Source organism: Anarhichas minor, unplaced genomic scaffold, assembly GCF_050575085.1.
Source record: "Anarhichas minor isolate MPS153535 unplaced genomic scaffold, ASM5057508v1 ptg000042l, whole genome shotgun sequence".
Lineage (NCBI taxonomy): Eukaryota > Metazoa > Chordata > Actinopteri > Perciformes > Anarhichadidae > Anarhichas > Anarhichas minor.
In genome coordinates, this window is record NW_027466488.1 from 11,841,781 (window position 1) to 11,866,490 (window position 24,710).

General features: G+C 39.9%; 1 protein-coding gene across 1 annotated transcript in view; it reads left to right on the plus strand.

Annotated features, from left to right (window-relative positions):
- adamtsl3 (ADAMTS-like 3) overlaps positions 1-24,710 on the plus strand; it is a 206,137-nt gene that overhangs the window by 111,364 nt on the left and 70,063 nt on the right. Inside the window, 3 exon segments of the mRNA XM_076109776.1 lie at positions 694-821; positions 8,925-8,970; positions 12,231-12,467. Coding sequence (XP_075965891.1) covers positions 694-821; positions 8,925-8,970; positions 12,231-12,467 — 411 coding nt within the window.

Here is a 24,710-nt window from a genome sequence, read left to right on the forward strand (position 1 = left end):
CAGACTGCTGTATTAGGATGTATTGAACACTAGTAGTGATACAACAAGTGAAATATATAGTTAAATAGTATATAAAATATATATAAATATATAAAAACCAGCGCAACAGCTGGTTCCAAAAATGAGAATTTGGCTTGACTGTCCGTACTCAAACCTCTATTATGCTGGCCTGCTTCACTCAATCGAAGTAAAAGTTGTTTGTGGAGACATGTAAAACATTTTGTGCTATGATTGTGGCATATGTTTAGGCTTGTATCTGCATTATTTCAAATAAATATCTTCAATACAAGTGCTTTTTTTTCAGGTGAACCTGAAACTTTTCAATTTGAGCTGTGTTCCATCTTCATTCACTATTAACCAGTAAGATATACACAATATTTACACATCTGAACAAGTGTCTCACAGGTTTTGCCTGTATTTAACCATCAAAATTATTAAAATAGACCTTGTAGTTAGAGATCTACACTCTCTTTAGTATGGGTATGCAATTTTTGAGCAGAGGCCTAAAAATAGGGCTAGTGTTTAAAAGTTAAATTAAGAAAGCTGTTTTCTAATTTTCAGTACAGTAATTCTTGTGGAAAATGTGATTCGTGTCAGAGTTCATATATACTTGTCAGAACATGCTCGGTGTGAAAGCATGTGAATATCTAACCTGATGGAAATGGGTGATCTTTGTGTTGGTTCTTTCTGTAGGCCTCCAGGATGACCCGCTCAGATGAAGCCAGGGACATTGGGTGGGATGCCTGGGGCTCCTGGAGTGAGTGCTCTCGCACCTGCGGAGGAGGAGCTTCCTACTCTCTAAGACGCTGTCTCAACGGAGGGTAAGCCTTATTTCACATCTCAAAAGACACAATTTCAAAGCATTTTTGAAATATGGTGACCGTGTTGCAGAAATTTGAACATCAAAAAAAAAAAAAAAGTATCCAGCATGTGATCCCTGTACAAAGCTGCTGCCCATTGCTGGGGTGTTTATGAGACTGTTGAATGACTAAAACTATTATGGTCAGAGTTGCCAATCTACTCAAGCGAGACATTACATTTTGAATACCACAAATGATCCTGCTTAATTGTTGGGTATCTGTTGAGCAGATGTTTCCTGTCCCTTCACCTCATCTGTAGACTCATTATAGATGTATCGTGTTATCCTGTCTGGTGTCCCAGGAGGATGAAGGCATAGATCTTGGTGACCATGAATATAGCTCACTGATGCCAAAAAAACATACTAATAGTCAGTACAGTAAGTATTGGTAGAAAGAGCATTTTGGTATTACATCAATTCACAAAACAAATAGACAGATGTCTGAAAGCTAAAGGCACAATTTCAATTTATCAAAGCTTACCCGTTATTAATATATGTTTGGCCATCATTCCAATCCGTAATAATAATATTGTTCTTACAAAGTTAATTGCTGAGATCAGGTTGTAAACAAACCTCCAGGTTTGTCATACTTATTTAGAGGAAAAACTAAGATAAATGGGAAAAGTATTCAGCCAAACGTTGATTGTAAACATCCATCTTATTATCTTATCGCAGTTGTACTTTAATAGATTAATGCCAAATTCACACTACACACCTTTCAACGTCATTAGATCGCTGTACTGTCCACACTTGCTGTCTTGTAATGAGTCTTGAAGTCGTGGTTTTCACACTACATGACTGACTGGTAACTGCCTTAGGGCCCCAGTGTTGGCATTAAATTATTGCAATTTCATCATTTGAAACTCTAATGTACAATATCAACAGAGGCAGGTCTGTGATTATCTGTGATTTCAATCAGCAGAGAATTAATTTAGAGTGAACAAGAGTTTATTACATGGTGCGTAAGAAATGAATAGTGAAGAGTCTTTGGTGATTAGACTGCACTCTGAGGTCGTCTCTGAACCCCAAGCTGTTTTGGGGTGGTTTTTGCCCCAGTCACATTTTTCTCTCTGTGGCCTTAGTTTTCACTTCAAATTAAAAGTCCTGCACCTCTATGGAAACAGCACAATCATGGCCAGAAGTAGAGAGAACTCAAACGTTTGTCTTTTGTGCAGAATAACAAATTTACAATGCCATGAATCATAAAAAAGAAAAACTTTTTGCTAAGTGTCTACAAGTGTTACCAATGTCTCAAAAAATGCTTTAAAAAGGCTTTACATGCTATGAAAGTTCACACTTTTACAACCTCTATTTCCAGCCTCTCCTCTCCTCAATGCACTGTGCTCAGCAACCTGCAGTTTCAGAATTTTAAGTTTTTTACAGGATGTGTTGAGAGTATATGGTTTATTTGGGGCAAGATTTTAAATAAGACATGTAGAATAAAATGTTTTTGATGAAATATCACAAAATTAGCACACATGATGTCACGGGAGTTCACGGATAGGACCCAAACGCAAGACCACAGGAGACAGAGTACAGTAAAACAGACTTTATTTAGAAGGTGTGTGAAGGTGTGGAGCCCGTGGTCCGACACCAGAGAGTAGGCAGATCGACGGCGTGAGTCCCGTGGCTCGACACCGGAGGGCTGGCAGCTTGACGGCGTGATGTCCCGTGGCTCGATACCAGAGAGTAGGCAGATCGACGGTGTGAGTCCCGTGGCTCGACACTGGAGAGCTGGCAGCTTGACGGCGTGTGTAGTCCGCTAACACAACGGAGGGCAGAGCGGCGGTGAGTAGTCCGTTAACACAGAGGGCACGGGGGATTCCCGGACCGACGGACACTGGAGGCAGGCGCTCGAGGGAGTAGATGCAACGGGGTAGAAGCGGGTGAAAGACGGTACGACCTGACAACCCCAGACTGCAGGACCAGAGTTTATATATTGCCAGGGGTATTGTTATTGGGACCTGAGTCTGGTGTGTCAGGCTGCAGGAGGTGATCAGCTGGAGTGGCTGCAGCTGTGTGGCCATGGGAGGTGTAGGGTCTGACAGGGATCCTGACACATGATGTTTTCAAGGACCATCGGGAACGATGAAAATCTGACAATAATGACGTTTTACAGCTTCTAGCTGTGATAGACGGTGTAGTTTTGTCGATTGTTTAAAGAAAACATGCTTTTTCATCCCACCGGTGGGATTTGGGGATCAGACGGTTAAATGGGGTAGTGATGGCAAGGTTAGTTCAGGAAAACTTGCCCCCGGAGTCTACACTCTGGTGGTGGTGATGGGAGTTGGCTTAAGACCTGATGTTGGGATGAGAGCAAGACTGGGCACTTGATTTACTGTTCCTCAGTCTGCTGGTGTGTGTTTTTGGGGTCCCGTACCTCCTACCTGAGGGGAGCAGGGAGAACAAGCTGTTTCGTGAGTATGTTGTGTCCTTAATGACCCTCAGAAAATGTGAAAACTTAATTATATGTTATATATATGTTAAAGTGACAAATGTACAAGAAAAGAATCACAAAAATGGCGAGAAAACACTCTAGAGGCATTTATCTTTCATTTCAGCACAACCAACACTCAAAAATGACTACTACTACTTCTACAAATACTACTTTTATATGAACTACTACTACGACCACTACTACAGCTATTACTATGACTATGACTACTACTACTACTGCTGTTATTTCTGCTACTACCAATACTACTAATAATAATACTTCTACTACTGTTATTTTAACTACTACTATGATCACTACTACTGCTATTGCTACTATTACTACTACTCCTACTACTATTACTAGTACTACCACTACTAATACTACTTTTACTACTATTACTTTGACAGTAAAATTGTTTAGCTTCAAGCTTTTCCTGCATTGTAATTCAGCTCTTAGCTTCGTTCAATAATACAGTTTAGCTTCCAACTGCCATACATTACAGTTATACATTTCAACTCGAAGGGTTTTCAGCAGTGCAGTTTAATGCTTTTGGCCTTCAACATTTTTCAGACAGGTGGTCTCCCATTTCTGTATTTTCAGCAAATGCATTTTCTAGTTGCTTCTATTGTTTCTGTTTTTTAACATGTAAAGTGTCTTTGAGTACCTTTTAAAGCGCTATAAAAACGAAATGTATTATTATTATTAAATACACCATAGTATGTAGTTTTCACCATGGTTTTCATCAGTTATGATAGCATCAAAGTAATTGCTGGGATCTGGGAACACAGTAACATCACTAAAAAGAAGCTTCATTGAAGAGAGGGAAAGAAGGAGCTGGAAACTCAGACAAGGCCCAGACAATCTCTACGGTCGGTGTGGAGCGGATGCTATAGAAAGTCAAGGAGACAGTGTCTGGGTCGGTTGTGTGTCCTGTATCTTCCTCACACTGATAAAAGCGTCGAATGGGTGGGTTTTCAAATCGCTGCTGTTTTTAAAAGCCACATTCAGACTGTCTACTTTCATTGTCAGCCTGTCTCTGCTCAGCGGTGCTGTACAGTGTTGCTTGTTCAGGAAGTCATCACAGGCAATCTATTTCAGACTGTGCCCCGTGGCATTATTCTATCGCCTCCTGGCAACGCATTTGTCTCCATTTTATCTGACTGCAGTCTCACTTTCTCACCCATGCTGCTGCTGAAATTTCTCCTTATGAAGTGAGAACTTTTCTACTGCACACAAACAAATGGCATATGCAGTAAATACACACAGCAGTGCTGAAGCTTGTTAATTCGCACCTTGTGGTTGTGAGTTGAAATTCATAGTTGTGAAAAAAAGATGAATAGGAGGTAACGCAAACTAGCCTTTGGGTTGTCTGGAGGGGGTTTTATGGTTGTGTGTCGTCATCGTTGGGCCAGTGTTGCTCCATTGAATGTTTCCTGTGGGGGAAAGGTTTTCTCCTATGGGGTGTAGAGCTACTGAAAAACATGTCAGCTAAGGCCAGGTTATGTGACGCCATGTGGACCAAAATGACGTTTTCCCATTGACATATATTGGGAAAGAGACGTCTGTAACTCGGCGGATATTTTTGTATCCGCCGAGTTGGGGGGGGGGTATTCCTATGATTTAGTATAGCTGTTTACTAAAGCAGGGGGACTCACAAGACCGGACAAAAGTTATGAAGCAGAGGGGGAAAAGACTTCCCACAATGCAACTTGATAGCATCCAAAAACACTTACCAAACCCAGGCTTTTGAAAATAAGCCCAAGATGAGATACCCTGTGGGGCATCAACAGGGTTATTGTTATCAGTTCCAACTTTGGAAAGCCCGCTCCAGAGCACAGAGGGAGACACTATAAAACATTATAAAGTATACTGTAAATCCTTATAAGTTAATATAACTCCAACAAAACGGTTGAAATTGATTACATTGACAATTTTAAGTTTCACCAACTCATTTTTGTAAGTTGAATAAACATCCTTAATGACACTAACCTAATTTTCTAAGTTAAATACACATCATTGATTAAGTAGCTTTTAGTAGGTATGTCGTTTTCACAGTACAAATAGAGTCAAGAATACTCAACTAAAATATTTATATTACTTTTAAAGGAGCTGTATTTAACATTCTCAACATTTCTATAGCTACAAACCACTCTGTGCTATGTAAACATTACTAGTCAACTTGACCACAGAATGAAGTCACTCTCCATCTGTGTGTGTGTTGTTATCAGAGCTTCTCCTGGCTATGTTGATATAGCGGGGCCGGCAGTGCGTGCTGTTAGTGCATGTTTGCCCATCTGAGCGTGTCCCACTGGCTGACTCACGGCCACCACTTTGCACTGTAGTGCGGCAGATTAAGTCAATATTCCATAAGAATCTTACCGCTCTACCTCTGAGACACAGCCAACCCTATTGTGGCCTATTGTTTTTAAAATGTCAGATTTGGTTTTGAATTGTGATTTACTGGGTTGGCCAACTAGGATAAGGGGATAAGCTCCCCTTAGCTGTTGTAAAAACACTGTAAATCTCTCATGGCCTATTGCTTAAATATGGAATACCTACACGTGTATTCATTCTTTTTTTTTGAAAATTAAAAAAAATTAGTTCCCAAGTGTTTCACTATGTCTTGTTTTTATGTAAGCAACAAAACTTCCATGACCTGACATCTCCCTGTGAATGTTCGTAAAGCAGTTCACATTGAGTTAACTCCTCCCACTTTGGTCCAGTATGCTGCCTCATTGTTTGTAGTGCTCCTGATGGGATTGAGGCCTCTGTGCTTCTTCCCTCTGGTCTTCCTCTGCTGTGGAGAATATGGCAATAGCAGTGGTTCAAAAGCATAGTTTATCAATGCCTGAATTGTGAACTGAATTGCAGCCAGCCAGTCTTGAATGTATAACGAAAAACGTGTTTCTGTTGATATATTCAGTTCATTACCTTTCATCTCTGCGCCTGTCTCCTGACAAGTTGTCATATTATCTTTTACTTTTCAACTGGGCTCTAAAAGACACCCGACACTAGTTGTTATCGTCACTTTTCATTATGCCAGCTGTACATTTCTTGGTGAAAGATGATAGAACGCTCTGTCATTTCACTATCAAAGGCATAACTCGCATATTCAGAATGCTTTTAATATCTATCATTGGTGAACAGTAAATTATTATCCTTCCTTTCCTTTTTTCTGTAAAACACTACAATTTTAAAGAATCTGCTTTACAGGAATGTAATGTTTCTTGTGCTTTATGTCATTACAAAAAAGGATGATGAGGTGTGTCCTGCATTATTATGAAGGACTGCAACACACAGAGGTATTTAAAATAAAATACTAGAATCTAGATACTCAATTGGACATCATGCTGTGACTTACTTTACCTCACTTTAGGCCGGTAGGAGCCTGATGGAGGCTGGAACAAACAATAGCCTCAAGCGGTTTGATCTTCTTACTCAACTGATCCTTGCTCCTCCGTTATTTCTTCCAATCCTTTTCTGTTCCTGGTCTCTTGGACGCCTGGCTAGCAGGCTCATGATTATGCAAGACTGTGGTCCGTCATATGCCCACTGGTACTTGACGGCTGGTCAGAACCACGATCCTAATAATGGGTATTCTTTCCCTCAACAGCTACAAGGGTAAGCAATGGGCTCATTCCACACTGGAAAACAGACTTCAGTAAGGGACACAATATATGCTTTATTAAAATGGTTTTCAAACCGTATTTCATTTTAGTTGTGCAAAACTGGATTAACTGGTTGATTTTGCAGATGTATGCTCCGAGTGGCACAACCACTTCCCGGAGCTTTTCTATGGGGCTCTCTAGGGCTATCTCCCACACAGTGGATGAGACTGGCTGATGTTGTAAGGATTACAGATACTAGAACCCAAAAGCACAACTCAGAGAAAAGATATAAGTTCAGTTATTTTACTAGAGTTCAGGCAGGGTCAAAACCGGGAGGTCAGTCAAAACAGGCGAACAAATCCAATAAGGGGCAGGCAAAAATCCAAGGTCCAAAACAAGCAAACAGGGTCGGAACAGGCAAATCATGAACAATATAAAGGTACGCTGGAGAACTTGGCAAAAACACACAAGACAATCTGGCAGGGAACAAGTGCAAGTGAGGGGACCTAAATAGTGAGGGCTAATGAGGGAATGGGCTGCAGGTGAGATGGGTGTGGAGGACCAGGTGAGGGGAATGAGAGATGATCGGGTGTGAATGGTAGGATCTGAAATGACAGGAGAGTTAGTAAAATAAGCAGACAGGATGAAAACAAACTAATATGAAGGGGAATTCGTGACAGATGTAGGGCCAACGCCTTAATATACCTAGTCAAAGGCAATTTCAGAACCACTAGATTCATTAACTAATTCTCTAACTGACTAATTCACAAAATAATACATTTGGAACATGTCCAGTACTTGAGCTAATCTGACAAGGATGAAGAGTTTCACTGTATTGTTGCAGTTGTTTACTGAGATAAACAAAACATGCTTCTACAGCATTTCTCTAACATTGTTCACATGTTTTCTTTTTTGCATTGTACTGTGTGACACAGTATTTGTGCCCTGTCCTGAAAAACAGACCTGTGCAGTTATCATGTCAGTGTTGTGAGTTTAGTAGAAGACGTATGGCCATAGCTGTAGACATTCCCAGACACACAAACAGTTTGAGCAGTTGTGTTGTAGTTGGTTCATTAATATGGAGCCGTGGCTCTCTGTGGTCTGTGTTTGGTTGAACTTGGAGGTGACTGAAAGGCTGTTGTGTGGTTCTCCCCAAAATGGCAGATTAGACCACGCTCACGTACACACAGATAAATGAGCTGCTAGCAGTTTAGCCTCATGTTATTGTAAGGCAGCAGGAGAAATGTGCTCTTTAGTGGCAGTTAGCACACACGAGAGATTGGGTGTTATTGTTGCTAACAAGGTGGAACGGATTTAACAGCGTGTCCCTGCTGTCACGGGGAAAGAAGAGTTCTGCTATGCCACATTTCACACAGGGCTGAGGTTCATTCTGAAGCTGTGTGTGCGTGTGTGTGCGTGTGCGTGTGCATATCTGTGGGTTCAGCTTTGCGTGACATTTTGAGCTCTGCCAGCTGGAGCTCAGTAAAATGCTGAGATGGCTGCTGGCTAGGTGATGTATGCTGCAGGTGGAGTGTGATGTGACCTTACAGGTGTGTGTGAGTGTGTGTGTGTGTGTGAGTGCATATGCATGGGGATTTTCACCAACCTCAGTAGTCTCAACAGCAATGTGTATTTCCTGTTTATTTACACACCTCTCTGTCAAGAGTTATCAGAGTTATGTTCACTGTTCATAACAGGCTGAGCTAATAATTGTCAGAAAATAAAAGATAATTTTCTTGCTCTTAACAAAATCCCAGTAACTGGGGAACTGTTACTGAAGGAATTTAGAAAGAACAATTGCTACAGTTTAAAAACATCTATTTATTCATAAAAGTAATCTCTGTTATACTAAAGTCTGGCAAATATAGACGAGTTGCTCTATCAGTGGAATTAATTCTCATTAAAGCTTCTGATCAACAACTATGTGCATGTAGTGTTGTCTTTTCTTAAAGCTTGTGTATCACTGAGTCGCCTGTATTTGCAATAGTGATGACAATGTTTCTTTTACCTTCCTTTGCAGAAGCTGTGACGGCAAAAACATCCGCTACAGAACGTGTAGCAACATGGTGAGTCTGAACTTTACCTTATTTTTAATGTAGTTACTAAATTAAAAGACTATGAATAAATAATAATAAAAATACCTTTCATGTTAACTTGAAAAGGAAAACTATATCTGAAAGTGTTGAATTCTCAGCTGTAAATCTTACATTCACACCTTTTTGAAGGTGATATGTGAATGCCCTCCCAATAGAAATGACAGAATCGGCAGTTTCAGCAAGAGCCCCAAAGCAACACATGTTTACGTTCAAGTGACAACACTGCAGCGGTCCTAGGAATTCTGACTCTGTGCTTTTGGGAGCAAAAGAGGTCGTCGGATGACGTTATGAAAGAGCCACAAAGTCTGTGTAGGGAGGAGTTTGGGTGTAGATGGATGGATCAACAGACTTTAACATTAGAGACGACGGTTCGATTCCCGCTCCATACTGCAAGTCAACATTGACTTCTTAGAACAATCGGTGTCATGTTTCAGTCACAGTAAATGACCGGTTCACAGAAAGTTTGTCTACAAGACGGACTTGACGAGTTTGATCCTGCCCTTTATCAACATGTTTTTTATTGTAACCATGATGACGAAGGACCCCTAACTTAAACAGAGTATCCAAAATCCAAAATCCAAAAAGACTTCAATTGAACTGTGTATTTTAAATTTTCAATTAGATATATGGAGTGACGATTCTTCTCTTGTGAAGCTGATGGCATCTCTTCAGTTCTCAGTAATTAGAATCTCTTAAGTTAAGTTAATGCTTACCAACTTTATCATTTAAAATCTTCTGACCTCCAGTATTTGAAGTAAGGGTCAGGGTTCTTTAATATTCATATGTCAGATACATACAGTATGTAGCCAATATTTTATAGCTGCTAGTTGTGAACATTAACTAGGCTGCCACTCAAAATGTTTGTGCCTCTGCTGTCCCAAGCAAAGAAGGTAACCAAAGATCTCAACTCTTTTGTTTCAGTAATTTCTAACTTTGGTTTCTAAACCAAAATGATGAAGGATTTGTGTACCACAAAAATGTAATGCGTTTTGTGTGCCAGGTTGAGAAATAAAGGACACATCAATTATTTAGCTATAATAAAGTCTGTTTAATGATAATACCTCCACCAGTCCTTGACAGTCCATCATGTAATATCAACATCGTCATTGGATCCATGAGACCAGCAACCACCACCAATCTGATGGTAGTTTTACAGGACTTCACTTTCCCAAACCACAGAAGAGCATCCAGCCTGTTGAAACAACCTTCTTAACCCGTTTTTTAATCAGAGGAGGACAAGTCTTATTTCTCTTCTTCCCCACGGAAGTGGTCTAGTTTGGATTCATTGTAGAGCTTCTATCAGATCTAGTGGGAAATGTTCCCAGGATAATATTTATCCCCTTTCCCCTATTCACACATGGAGGCTAACTGTCTGAACTGAAGGCTGTGTTTATAGGCTCCATACAGGCGTCTGAAGGATATGAGTGAAGCTGTGTCAGGCTAGATGTTTCCAGTTTTCAGTCAGGAAGAAGAGAGACTTATTGGCTGCCAAAAGTCAGCCAGTTGTGACCCAGAGGAACAAGCATCCCGTATTGATCTGAGAGAGCTCTCAGTCCACAAAGGCATCCAGGTGTAAAGATGTTGAGAGCTTTTCTGCACCACTACCTCCTCTGCATGGTCAGACATGCTGTATATTCTCAACCACACACATTTTAATATAATCCTATATTTCATTACCTTCTTTAAAATGTGGTTCTAATTGTCGTAGAAATTGCATTTGTAACTGCACACCTTGACCAGGGTTCCAACATATCCTGGAAAACCTGGAAGCTCTTTTTTCAGATTTCTAGTAGAAGACAGCTGACCCCGCTTGTCTCAGATATATTGGAATCAGTGTATGTGCCAGCAGATACAGTTACATAAATGTCCAAATGTTGGCTTCACAGACATGCACACACTTGAAATATTTTACAGACATGTATACACTTTGCCATGAGATAAAAAGAAGTAGGTAATACGTGGGTTTGGATGTAAGTTAAAATATTAACAATCAATACATATCTTAAATATACATGATAAAAAACAGCAGCACTCACTAATATCTAATAAAAACATTTTCATTTAGTTTAGTAAGATGACAGGATGGGATAAAAGATCTCTTGAAGATGTTTCTTGTTGCTTCCCTGTATCGTCTTCCTGATGGGAGTTTTTCAAATTCATAAAACAAATGAAGTGAAGGGTCCTGAACTATAAATGTTGCTTTCCTCTTGGTTTGTGTAGTGACAGCTCCACCAGCTTTCTCTGAGGGTTCTGCATAATCTTGCTAACAGTATTTTTCTTTGCTCACATCGAAGCTATTTTATTTGCATCGCCTTCTTAAAAATGTAGTCTGATTGTTCTTACAAATTCAAGTTGGTGTCTAAAATCATTACTAAATATTTAAAACTGCATACCGTCTCTACAGCTTGGCCCCCAGTTGTAATTGACTGACTCATTGTTGAACGCGAGTTCCTTAGTCTTGTTTACATTTATGAGCAAACAACCATGTTAAACACCATGTTAACAGATTGCTGATAAGATTTATCTAGGGAACCTCTAATTCATTGTTATCTTTAAATATGAAACCTACCGTTGCCTTATTACCAGTCAATTTAAAGAGCCTAAGTTGCGGTCATAGATCTGCATGTCATTTATATATAGAGAAGAGTATTAAAAGCTGAACTGAAATCATGGGGATAATCCATTAACTGATGTACATATTGACAAGAGTTTAAACATTATACCTTTACATAAAGATATCCACTTAGAACAAGCTTAACCAGGCTGTCGGTGGGCAGGTGGTGTTTAAGAGGTTTTAAAATGACTCGCTCAATTAAGCACATGCTAAATGCTCCCCTATGTTCAGCAGCTGTCTAGCTGTGTCCCGGTGCTGTTTGCTGGTGGGCAGGTATACAGTGGGTTTATCAGAGCTTCTTCGTGCTGGGGAAACGAGGTGGCTGAGAGCAGTGAGACTGAGTTCAAACATTCAACTTGCTTAAGTAAAACCAAAACAATGTTATAATAGGAGACACATGACCTGTGAAATGGAATATGAGAGAAACAACAGTAAATTATAAAAGCCTTTTGGAAAATCAGTTTGTGAAAAATCATTAATTCATCAATGTAAATGTATTAACTGTCACACATTTAATCATTATTTTTAAGCATTTTACACATTTAAAAACGTCCTTTAAATGCCAATTTAATAAAGTGGGACTAAAATGAATTGTCCTTGTTGTTCTTCTCCTCAGGATTGCCCAGCAGAGTCGGGTGATTTCCGGGCCCAGCAGTGTTCAGCCCACAATGACATCAAGTACCAGGGTGTCACCTATGAGTGGTTCCCGTCCCCTTATGACCCCTCAGCACCCTGTGCACTGCGCTGCCAGACTAAAGGGAGGAGTCTCACTGTTGAACTGGCTCCCAAGGTGCTGGATGGGACACGATGCCGGGCGGATGCTTTTGACATGTGCATCAGTGGAGTGTGTCAGGTAACGGATTGTATTATAAGTCAGTTGTAGTACAGTCACTGTCATCCACCTCTGATATGATTAGATAAATCCACCATTTGCCTCCATATCTATGTGAAGGAGGCTCATATTTAATATGCACGTTTATTAATTGGATAGTGCATGCTTGTGAGGAGTTCACATGTTCGTGTTCCTTGTAGCTCCTTTAGTTTTATTTGTATTTTTTGAATGAATCTATTGATACTGAATTAACCAGCTATGAATTGTAGGTTTTATTATTCTCCCAAGCTAGTCCCCAGCAATGTGGCATTTTAGAAAGTGTGCATCTCTCTTTTAATAGCAGGAAAATCAGTGAGAGTGCCATCACACACTTTCTCTTTACGCAATGGAAAGTTGCTGACCCTGCACAGATAAGACAGTGTGAACATGAAATTAATCAGAACTGTGTTTTGGTTATTTGGATTACTTATACAGTTGGATCTCCATTAGGGCGGAGAATAATTGCTTTCTAGTTGCAGAAGATCAATTTCTCGGCCGCTGTGATCCCTGCTGTTTTTTTTTTTTCGGTTTTTGTTTTCATTTTGTGTATCTGTGTATTTATTTTTTATATCCTTAATTATTGTGTGTGTGTGTGTGTGGGGGGGGGGTGGGAGGGACATATTTGATCACAAACCTTAGTAAACATGCAGTGCCAACCCAACAAGTCATCCCAATTGAACAACAAAACACGTTGTGGATCTATTCCTTCCAGAATTACACAGCTGGTTATGGTTTGGTTAGGTTTAAACACAAATGCACTTTGGTTAGGTTGAGGGAAAGATCATGGTTTGGGTTCAACTTACTCTTTGATTAAGGTTAGGGGATATTCATCGTCATGGTTACAAAAATAACAATGCAACTAAGGTTAGGTAATGGTTAAGAAACAAGCAGGTTATTAAAAGGGAATAAACAGCCTACTATCCACAACCCAAACCTCCTCCCTCTGGACTTTCTGGTTCTGTCACATGACTTCCTCTTTTGCTCCCAATAAACATAAGTAATACAGCCACTATAGGGCTCAGTTAAACATAAGCACATGTTTTTGCCATATGCTTAAAATACTGATGCTCACATTTAAACTGGAGGACGACCTCTTACTACCCCTAGTGCTCAGCCATATTCTACAATAGTTTGTCTAGTTACGATGAGATACCTCACTGTTTAAAACAGTAGATAGGAATGGCCACGCTTGCAATTATTTTCACAAGATCACAAGTTAATTATTGTTGTTATCTCGATATAACAAAGCTTGTTTTCTTGTCATAGACTTTTAATTTATCTTGATTCCGGAGGAAACTAAAAGGCCGATTTCTCAAGATGACGAGATCATTTAGAACAAATAAGGACTGATTGGAATGTTCTCTTTAACAGAGAGACAGAATGTTTGACCTTGACTGAAGTATGGTTTGATGCGTTGATCAATAATGAGTAGATCTGACGTGTTGTGCTTAAATCAGTTGCTACAGTTGTCAAGAAGCCATCTACGCATGCTCCTCAGTCCTGATCTCTGATAAACATAAGTGCTAACTGGGTTTCTTTTAACAATTTTACATTTGTGACCTGATTTTTTTCCCCAAGAAGATAAAACCAAACAAACATGAAACGTTCCCGATGATAGGGGCAACACAAACAGCCGAGTTCAGTGAGTTGAGTTGAGTGCAACGCTTGTTTTCTTGAGATAACCAAATAATTAACTCGTGATTTTAAGATAACATCAAATAGTAATTTCAATCACGGCTCGGATTCTGTGGTTTAGAATTTCCTCATTGCTTTATTGCCTTGCAGCCAATAATGTGGTCTCACATGTAGTAATGGGGCCATCATGAACTGAGAGGGTGAGCTGGGACATGGAAACTGTGGTCCCTACAGCATCATAATCATGTCACGGACTCTATTCTTAGTTGAGCTTTGTTTCAGGATAAACAGAGCTAGATTTACAGTGGAATGCTTCCCCTCCCAGGCTGGCTGCTTGATAAGAGGCTGTTTGTGAGAGCATGACAGGAGGAGGAGCGCACGTATCACGCTTGACAGATCCATTTTCCAAACAATTATGCATACTCTTTGGCCCATAGGTAATGAAACCTATTACAAGCTACTTACTGAGTGTTCTTGAATTTAAATACCTTCAGCTTTGTTGGAAAACAACTGATGAGCTTTGGAAACCTTGTCAGTTTGACATGCTGTTTGAAGATTAATATAACAAATAATATTTGGCAATTTGTCAGTGTGGGTGGTTATGTTTCCAAATGTTTTTTGACTGTCATTTAAACACTCCCAGAGCCACTGGTAAAGTGATGCTTTTCTGACAAATGCATTTCTGTCACCAGCTATACATTGTAATCATGACGAATGGAATGAAATATAATATATATACTATGACATGGTCAGCTTAAATCAAGCAATCTGATTGGTTCATAGACCTATGGCCTCTAATTCCTTTGCACTTTCAGTATCACTCCATGTCAGAGAAAAAACGCTGAACTGATGTGTTGTCATGGGATCACTCCCACCAACACAGAACAGGTTACAGAGCACAGAGAGCCCTCTCTGCAAGAAACCCTTAGGTTTCAGTCAAATATATACTTGCTTACAGTGGCGGGCCGTGCATTTTATACCTGGGCCTTCACTGCTGTCCTTCAGCTGAAACACAGCTACGGTTATTATTTGTTTCGTGTAAAAATGAAGCCAACACCTGTAGATACACTATCTGCAGAGAGTGCTTCTCCTCTCTGCTCTGACTGCTGCGGGAGGCTTCTGTGGGCACCGGCGGAGGGGATCACAGCAGCACCCGCTGCTTGTTCACGACAGTGCAGAACGTACGTGCTTTAACGTCAAAACACCAGAACATTCTCCAATAACACCAGAACAAGTCGCTAGATTTGTCACTAGTAGCTTTTGACAAAAAAAAGTCGCCATGAGGGTTTTGAAAGTTACCAGATTTGGCGAGAAAGTCGGCAAGTTGCCAACACTGGCAGCGGCTATATATGTCCCCAGAGCAACATTGGACGTAACAATGGTTCCTATCACATATTAAACCAAACAAAAATCTTCATTCAAAACAAGTTGTACAAATAATAATATATAAACAAGCATCTTAAAGCTACTGCAGATGTAAAAACAAATGCATTTAACGTACCAGAGCTGCTGTTCACTATTTAAAGACAAAGTGCATCCTCCTTTCTTTGTTAACAAAGAGTTTAATCCCACGGTTGTTCAGTACATCCGTGCATTTTAGTTCCAGTAAGAAGTCCTTATAGATTCATGGATGCCAGTGAAGACAGTCGAGCCTCCCCAGTTGTATTTCTTGAATACGTTTTAATGTGTTTCAGGGCTGAAAATGTCCGCTCCACAGAGGCAGCAGATATTGGGATTGTCACCGCCCAACATGTCAGGCTAGCCCACTGACCAATCACGTACTTGTAGGCCAGCTAGCAGTCTCTGGCACGTCAAAGAATACGCCCAACATGTCAAACTAAAGATCTGATTGGTTGAACACTATGACAATCAACAATATCGTCCCCATTCACTTAAACTGCAAAGGGATGCACTTGAGAGACTGCAGGCCTGCGGCCTCTCTTCTTACCTAGAGACACAGAGGTGAAATCTGATTGGATAAAAGCTCTACTTAAAACAAGCTGCACTGGAAGCAGAGCAACTGAGGAAGACAGTAGCTATGCAATGAGAAAATAAGGTGATGGGAAAAATATTTTTATGAATTATAATACATGTAGTGTATTTAAGAAACATTATTAAATTATAAATCGAAATAGAATTTGAAAAGCTTACCCTACTATGTGCAGCAGTAATCATTATCCAAATTGAAAACATTCATTGTGAGTGCGAAAAAAGATTTCCTGCCATAAATGACACAGCCAGCTAGAGCCACAACATGTCGTGCAAAGAGACTCTCTTACTTCTGTTTGGGGTCCTAAATGGACCCCCTTTGGACAGTTCATGAGAACCTGGACTAAAGCAGGACATTGTCTCTCCTCTTCTTGGGACCACGGCGCCAATGAAAAGAAGCAAAGTGTGCATTGGTGCGTGTGTGTAGGGCTAGAGAGAGTGTGCTGTGTGAGTGGCCCTATTGTTAACAATATTAGCCTTGGTGATGTGTGTGTAACTCGTGGATGCCTATTGTCTTGGCCATGGAATATAATAAGTACATTGCATACTGAGTACTACATACTAAGACTTCATCATTATAAAACTGGAGCACTAGGTAGGGGGTGCCCAGATTGCCAACGGGTATTTTGCACACTGAAGGAGTAAATCAAGCAGTGCCCATCTCCAGAAAACAAAATCCACCAGCTAAACGACATGCAGCTCTATGTAAAGAGAAGGTTCAACAATATTGCCCAGAATATGTAAGCAAGCAGGAACAAAGCATATCTACACCAACCCCTACCTCCAGCACCTGATGCTGACATCGTCACCGCAGTGCGTCCAATCCCGAAGGTCAGTGCTCCTGAGCTTCAAACTATTATGCTCTACGTAGCACGTTAGGGACCCCGTGTCAGTACATGCTTCTGACATGCATTGTGTCCTTTTAGAATAAACTAATATATATTAAAATAAGTTTCAACAACAAAACTACTTAGGTTTAGGCAGTGGCGGGCCGTGTGTTTTATACCTGGGCCTTCAGTGCTGTCCTACTACAGTTGAACCACCTCCTAATAATCTCATTATGACTCCACAGCTACCATTATTATTTGTTTCATGTAAAAATGAAGCTCAACATCTACAAATACACTAACTGCAGAGTACAGATACATGAATACGCGCATGGCGGGATAATACTTAATATTAAAGCAATTATTATTAATATATCGTCCCCATTCACTTAAACTGCAAAGGGATTCACTTGCATTTCTGCAGGCCTCAAGCTGATTTTTTTTTACTCAGAGACAGCATAGGGGTGAAATCTGATTGGATAAAAGCTCTACTTAAAACAAGCTGCACTGGAAGCAGCGCAACTGAGGAAGACAGTAGCTGTGCAATGAGAAAATAAGCTAATGGGAAAAATAATTATAATACATGTAGTGTATTTATGAAATTCAATTAAATGATAAAATAGCTGTAACTTTGTGATTCTGTCTAGGCCAGCAGAGAAGGCTTTGCTGGCCCTGACGGCCCACCACTGGGTTTAGGGAAAGAGTCTGGTTGACGTTAAGTTGACAAGTGACAAAATCTTAAAGTTTACTTTCAGTTGCACACAGGACACAAATGGCCTCCTGGCCGAAAGTACTGTCCAGTCCCTCCCACCTGTGCTGGATGGACTATCTCACACTTTATACTACATCAGTTGCTGTGGGGTGTAATAAGGACGGTGTGTGTTTATATTGGAGTTATTAGCAAGCCCAGTGCCTTCCTGTGTCCGTGTCAGATGCCGAGGAACCCTGATCAAGCTTTGGTATTTGACTCATTGGGAGTGAGAATGTGTTGTAACTATATCACACTGAACATAGAGTCTTTCCTTAAAGTGTCAACTCACTGCACAATATCAGGATTTAGTAAAGAACTTTCTCTGATATTGAGGAATTTGTACTAAAATGAGTAAAAAGGTATTCATCTTTTTGACTCAACACATCAAAAATATTGATGTAAAGTCAACGGCATTGAATAGGCATGTTAAAATGAAAAAAGTCAAGAGAATGGGAGGAACTCAAGGCAAAATAAGAAGAGTCAAGAAAAAAGTCAGACGGAAGAAAGGGAGTAGGAGAGTAATGTGTTCTCTGCTTCCTCAACAATAGCCGAGAGCATCCCCACCAGATTCATTAACAACATGCCCTGCTTATGCAAATCCAGCTGTCTGCATCAAACAGCACCAGCTCACAATGCAGCTCCTTCACTAGAAAAGGCAGATGCATTCGCAATCCGACACTATATTATATCCTGTAATGATGTCTGAATACACGAGTCGGAGGAGGCTTAAACCTCACCACCTCTACAGTTGTCATCTTGAAATATCAGGTTACAACAGCACAGGTATTTTCATTCACAGGAAAAGTAGTTCTCACTGCTTAACTTTTTTTTTTTGCTTGCTTGCTTGTACTCATTACTGTAAATTATGTTTAAAAATTACACAAATACTGTGAAGTAGCTGAGGGGTAAAGGAGCGGTGATGGACTCCAGGTCCCCTGGTGCATGATGTCTGTCACTGCGCTTCCTCTCACCAAACTTTCACCTGCTCGCTTGCGAGTGTTTTTTCTATTTAACAGTAAGTGGGCGGACCCAGTCACCATTATATCGCTAGGTTAAAATCCTCCTCTTTGGATTGGCTGGATATCACTCCCAACACAGACGGTAGGTGGTGGTTTAAAAGTGGTTTGCAATCCACCACTAAACACTATTCGACCGCATCTCAGAGGTGAATATTGTACTTTATCTAATTTGTCTAATTTAATATTTGTCTAGAATCTAACGGACACAGAAACTGTGCTGCATTCAAGGTTATTTCCATTCCACTGTCTAAAGACTTTTGTTTATGGTGTATTTGAAGTTAGTTATTTTGCCTAAATGTGCTTTGCTGCAATGTAAAATTTACTGTATATAGTGAATAAAATCCTAGATAATTATGGTGTGAAGTAATTTCACAATAATTTACCACTAATGAAAATCTGTAAAATTTGACAGCACATCCTCAAGACAACAGTCTTAGTGGTCAAGGAGTTTACACAATTGCTGACAATGAAATTACCATGTCCCTTATTTGAGTCCAGCCAGGGATCAATCCTCCCCCCTTGTCTCCCTTCAGTTCCTGTCAGCTCGTTACTGTACTATGTCCAATAAACAAAATGAGAACAGTTCGGTCTTGACTTAGATGGGTTACTGAAGGCTTGTATCAAAACAGGTAGTGATGTCTAAGATTGCTCAGTTGTGATGGAAGACGGTTGGTCTGTATGCCATGCATCATGTAAAGCTCCGATATCCCTGTAGTGATATATCACGTCTGTGTGGGTGGAAGGCAAAAACAGCAGGCACTGAAAAGACCCTTTTTCACATTTATAAACATTAGTGGGAACACGACCTTAGTAGGGGACTTCTGTATTCGGAAGCTGTGTGCCGTTTGGCAAGGACCCAGGTAGAAAAAAAACAATTCACCATTGGAGCTCATTTCCTCCAGGCTAGAAAAGTTAACTCCCTCCACTTTGTTTGGCTAGCACTCGGCCCACGAGTTGGACTTAGTTTGAATGCCGTGCCAGAATCTGCCTGTAAAAATCCAGTACATACCAATTCCTGGATGGACTCAGGCTGCTTCTGGACCATCATTGAACTGAAAACACCAACAATCAGGCCAGACACACACAAGTACTTGTTGGCAGTAATGGGAGATGGATGATGGATGTGTGCTCAAACAGCAGCTGCTGACTGCCTTGGCATGCAGAGAGGGCACTGGGCCTGACAGGGATGAGATGGCATCACATGGCTGGTGATGGAGGCAGAAGCTCAGGATGGGGAGCTGGGTTGCTGTGGTGCTGTAGCAGAAAGTTTGTCAGTGACGGAATGAGGCCAATCCCTCCTCTACTGCATGTATATGGATTAATAATACACCACACAGTAGCATGGAATCCAGCTGTATACAAGGAGAAGAGAAAATAAATAATATTCCACGGAGTAAAGGGGAAGAGAACAGCGGTGTGTAATTCTGTCTGTCAGTGTGTGTATGTGTCACTTTGTTTTGTGAGTCTGTCACAGCAACTCGCATGACAAGCCTCATGCAGCATATCTACATTAGGCTGTGTGTCTGTATGTACGTGTGAGCACGAGAGCAGTGGTGGATTAAATAAAACTCAGGAATAGAAGAGAATTCACTGTTCAGTGGCACATATCTGTACGAAAAAAAATCATAGTATATACTAAGCAGTATTAAACTGACATAATATACAACAGTAAGTGCTACTAGAAAATGCATTTCCTGCTGAAAATGCGTTGGAATGCTGAAAGCTGAAATGAATCTCAAAAACATTGCTGAAAATAGATATCCAATTTAAAAAAAATTGCAAAAAGCTTAATAATTCAAAAAGTTGAAAGATTACAAATATGAAGTCATATGTAGCTGAAAGTATGAGAAGAAGAAGGCTTTGAAAGTTGAAGAAGTTTAACAGGATTTGAAGATTTTCTCCATAGAGATCCCATTCAAAAGAAAATTGCAAATAGCTTAATATTTCAAAGAATTTAAAGATTACAAATATGAAAAGTCATTTCACCCCTCTCCTGAAAGAGCTGAACATTTTGATATTCGAACGGTTTCTGTAGCTTAAAAAATGTCAACAGTAGTGATATTTGTAGTAGTACTAGAAGTTGTAGTTGTAGTAGAAGCATTATTAGCAGTAGAAGTATTACTGGCATTAGAATAAGTACTAGTAGTAGCAGTAGTGATATTTGTAGGAGTAGTATTAGTAGAAGTTGTAGTTGTAGTAGAAGTATCATTAGTAGTAGAAGTAGAAGTAATTAGAAGTAGTAGTAGAAGTAGTAGTATCAGTAGTCATAGTAATAGCTGTAGTAGTGGTCGTAGTATTTAATATAACAGTAGTAGCAGTAGTATAAGTAGTAATAGTAAATGCAGTGTTTGAAGTAGCAGTAATAGCAGTAGTAGTAGTACTAGTAGCAGTCGTACTAATAGCTGTAGTAATATTAGTACTGGTAGTAGCATGAATAGCAGTTGTAGTACAAGTAATAGTAGTAGTGGTAGTAATAATATTGATAGTAGCAGTAATAGCACTAGTAATAGTAGCAACAGCAAAAGTTGTAGTAGAAGTAGTAGCAGCAGTAGTAGCTGTCGCAGTATTAGTAAGAGCATTCATTATTTCAACAAAAAAGTCTAATTTTGAGCTTAATTTTTACATACAGTTAATCCATGGGGCTTTTATTTTGAAAGGGTGGGGCTGGGTGGGGGGAGAGGAGACATAATCATAATGTTTGACACATAAACAGAGGTTATTAAATGACAGGCTTCATCACAAGCATTTCAGTTATATTTCACTCTGTGGGGCATTTATTTTGAAATGGGGGGTGGGGGGAGAAGGGGAGGGGAGATGGACTCATATTGTTAGATTAACACAAACAGGTTATTAAATGACAGGCTTCATCACAAGCATTTCAGTTAGAATTCACTCTGTGGGGCTTTTATTTTGAAATGGGGTGTGGGGGGGGGGGGGAGAAGGGGAGAGGAGATGGACTCATAATGTTAGATAAACACAAACAGGTTATTAAATGACAGGCTTCATCATAAGCATTTCAGTTAGAATTCACTCTTTGGGGCTTTTATTTTGAAATGGGGTGTGGGCGGGGGGGGGGGAGGAGACATAATCATAATGTTAGATTAACATAAACAGGTTATTAAATGACAGGCTTCATCATAAGCATTTAAGTTAGAATTAATTTTGTGGGGCCTTTACTTTAAAATGGGGTGTGTGTGGGGGGGGGGGGGGGGCGGGAGTCCTCTTAAAATCTCTAAGACCTGAATGACTGTATGAGAGAGAGACACAGAGAGAGAGAGAGAGAGAGAGACTCTGATTTCTCTGGCAATCTTTCTCATTTGGAGATTATCCTATGTTTTATCATTTACAGTTTACATGACTATTGTCCTGCTCTGCCATGTCTTTCCTCGTCTCTCCCTCTTGTGTCGCGGTGTGTGTAAATGTCACTCGAATCAGGAAACTTATCAGAATACCCATATTTGATTGGCTGAGCTGCATCACGTATATCTCTAAATCATGTGTGTGCGGCTTTTATTTTAAAATGGGGTGTGTGTGTGTGTGTGGGGGGGGGGGTCCTGTAAAAAAGCTCTAAGACCTGAATGACTGTATGAGAGACACAGAGAGAGAGAGAGAGAGAGAGAGAGAGAGAGAGAGAGAGAGAGAGAGAGAGAGAGAGGAGCGCGTGTGTGTCTGTGAGTCTGTGTGTTTATCAACATCACTAATGAGCTTAATCAGAAACACCTGTGTCCTTGCAGCCTTTTCATGGAGATTAAACAGGGAAACACCTCTCAAACAAATCCTCAAAACTCCCATAACCGTAGCTCCTATTGCTCCGATATTAATTAATGAGAGGAAGGATGAGTTGAAGAACAGATCCTGTAAAAATTGTGTCTGTAGTGTAACAAATGTGGCTGAACTGGCGATTTAGAAATGGGGTACCGTGTTCTGTGGAAGATGTTTTTGAAGCAAAATTTAACATTGGTCTCTATGGAGCAGAAAGTTGGTTTTCCTCTCAATTACAGGCTTCTGTGTCAAATGTGTAAATCTGTGGGATTCCACAGTCATTTGTCTACGACAAGGACAAGATTAGCTACTTCTACATCCAGAAATTATGCATGAAGAGTGAAGATTGTGGACACAGTGGCAAAAGACAAATGTTTTTTTCACAAGAATCTCAAGCTGCTCTTCACTCTAGCGGTGACATCACGCACTCTAAGCTGCGCAATACACACCCATTATAAAGTCAGAAAAGGAGTGAAAAAATCATAAAAGTTAAATTGCTGCAGTTCAAAAAGTTTAAAATATGTCAGGTTTTCTCAACATTTGAAAGTTAAAATGGTGTCTGTAGCTGAAAGTATGAGGAAGTAGAAGGATTTTATAGTTGAAGAGAATTTGAAGATGTTCTCCATAGAAACCCATTCAAAAAAAATGTGCATAAAGCTTAATAATTCAAAAAGTTTAAAGGTTAGAAATATGAAAAGATATAGCACACATGAGCTGAATGAGCTGAACATTTTGATATTTGAACGGTTTCTGTAGCTTAAAAAATGTGGAAGGAGTTAAGTAGCAAAATACGTACGGAAGAAATAGAAGTTGAAGAAGTTGAATAAAGATTCGAAGAACAATAGTTGGAATGCTTAAAAGCATTCCAACAATAAAAAGAAGAATAAAGATTCGAAGAACAATAGTTGGAATGCTTAACAGCATTCCAACAAATATTTGGGGTTGGAAGTCTACTTACTTTCATTTAGGGAGAAGAACTGAACAAAGTATGAAGAGGATACAGATTTTTATTGCTGTTCACAAAAAATAAGGATCAAATATCACTGTTTGTCAGTTACCTTTAATTTCAGCATCCACTATTCATTTTTGAGAAGACAATATTGACGAGCAAGTCTATGTTTCTTATAGTGTCATTATTCAGTGCTTGGTCAGTGGCCTTAAGCTTCAAACTATGACGCTCTAGGTACCCCTCTAGCATCAGGGACTGTGTCAATATATGCTAAAGTGTCTTTTCAAAATACACTTTCGTCTTCAAATGAAGTTAGGTTCAGGCAACAGAACTACTTAGTTAGGCATAGGAAAATAATGTGGTTGACATTCATTTAACTGACTAATGACTCACGTGACTAGCTTTTCACAAATGAGTCATATGACAAGCGACTCACGTGACTAAAGGACACGGTCAGTGGTCCGGTGAAAATCTTGTGTTTCTTTGACACATTTGACATCACTCCCACCCGCCCTAAGAGGACTAATGGCACTTTATACTACTTAACTTGCTCTGACCATCTAAAAATGACACAGGAAATGACATTGGAGTTAAAGGGTGGCTGAATGTGTCAGTATCATATTCCGATGGGCACTGACCAAGCTGCAGTATTTGGAGTTGGGCGTGAGAACAGATTGGTTTTGCTGCTCCTTTTCCCCCCTGTAACCACACTCAATAGGGATGTCACAGGGTACTGGGGTACAGTGGTGCAAAAAGTACTCGGATCCTTTACTTATTTGAGAATAAAAATACCATGGTCTAAAAATACTCTGAATTCTACATCTTATTAAAAGGAGCAGTGTGTAAGGCATCTAGTGCTGAGATACCCTCCTTTCACCCCTCCCTTTCCGAGCTTGTCAGTGAGCTATGGTTGCCTTCAGGTAGCGGTTGGTATCAACAGGATTTTATACTACAGTTATTGATACTCTGTTCTTTTTCATGACTAAATAATTTCTTTTAAAAACATATATATACTATAGTTTAAAAAACGATAAATTCAAACAAGATTAGAATTTATTTAAATTTTAAATACAACTAAATACTGTTAGAGCAACAGTTATTTTAACAACAGCAAAGTCTCTATATAAAGTAATTCAGTAGTAACTCAGTCAGTATCGGTCATTCCTCCTGGATGGTTTGTCTAAAGCAGCAGAGAAGTTTACAAGGACAAACTAAGCTGAACAGAGACGGTGGACAAACTAAATTGAAATAGGTTTTACTTTTGTTTACATGTTTCTGTTTGTTGAACAGATG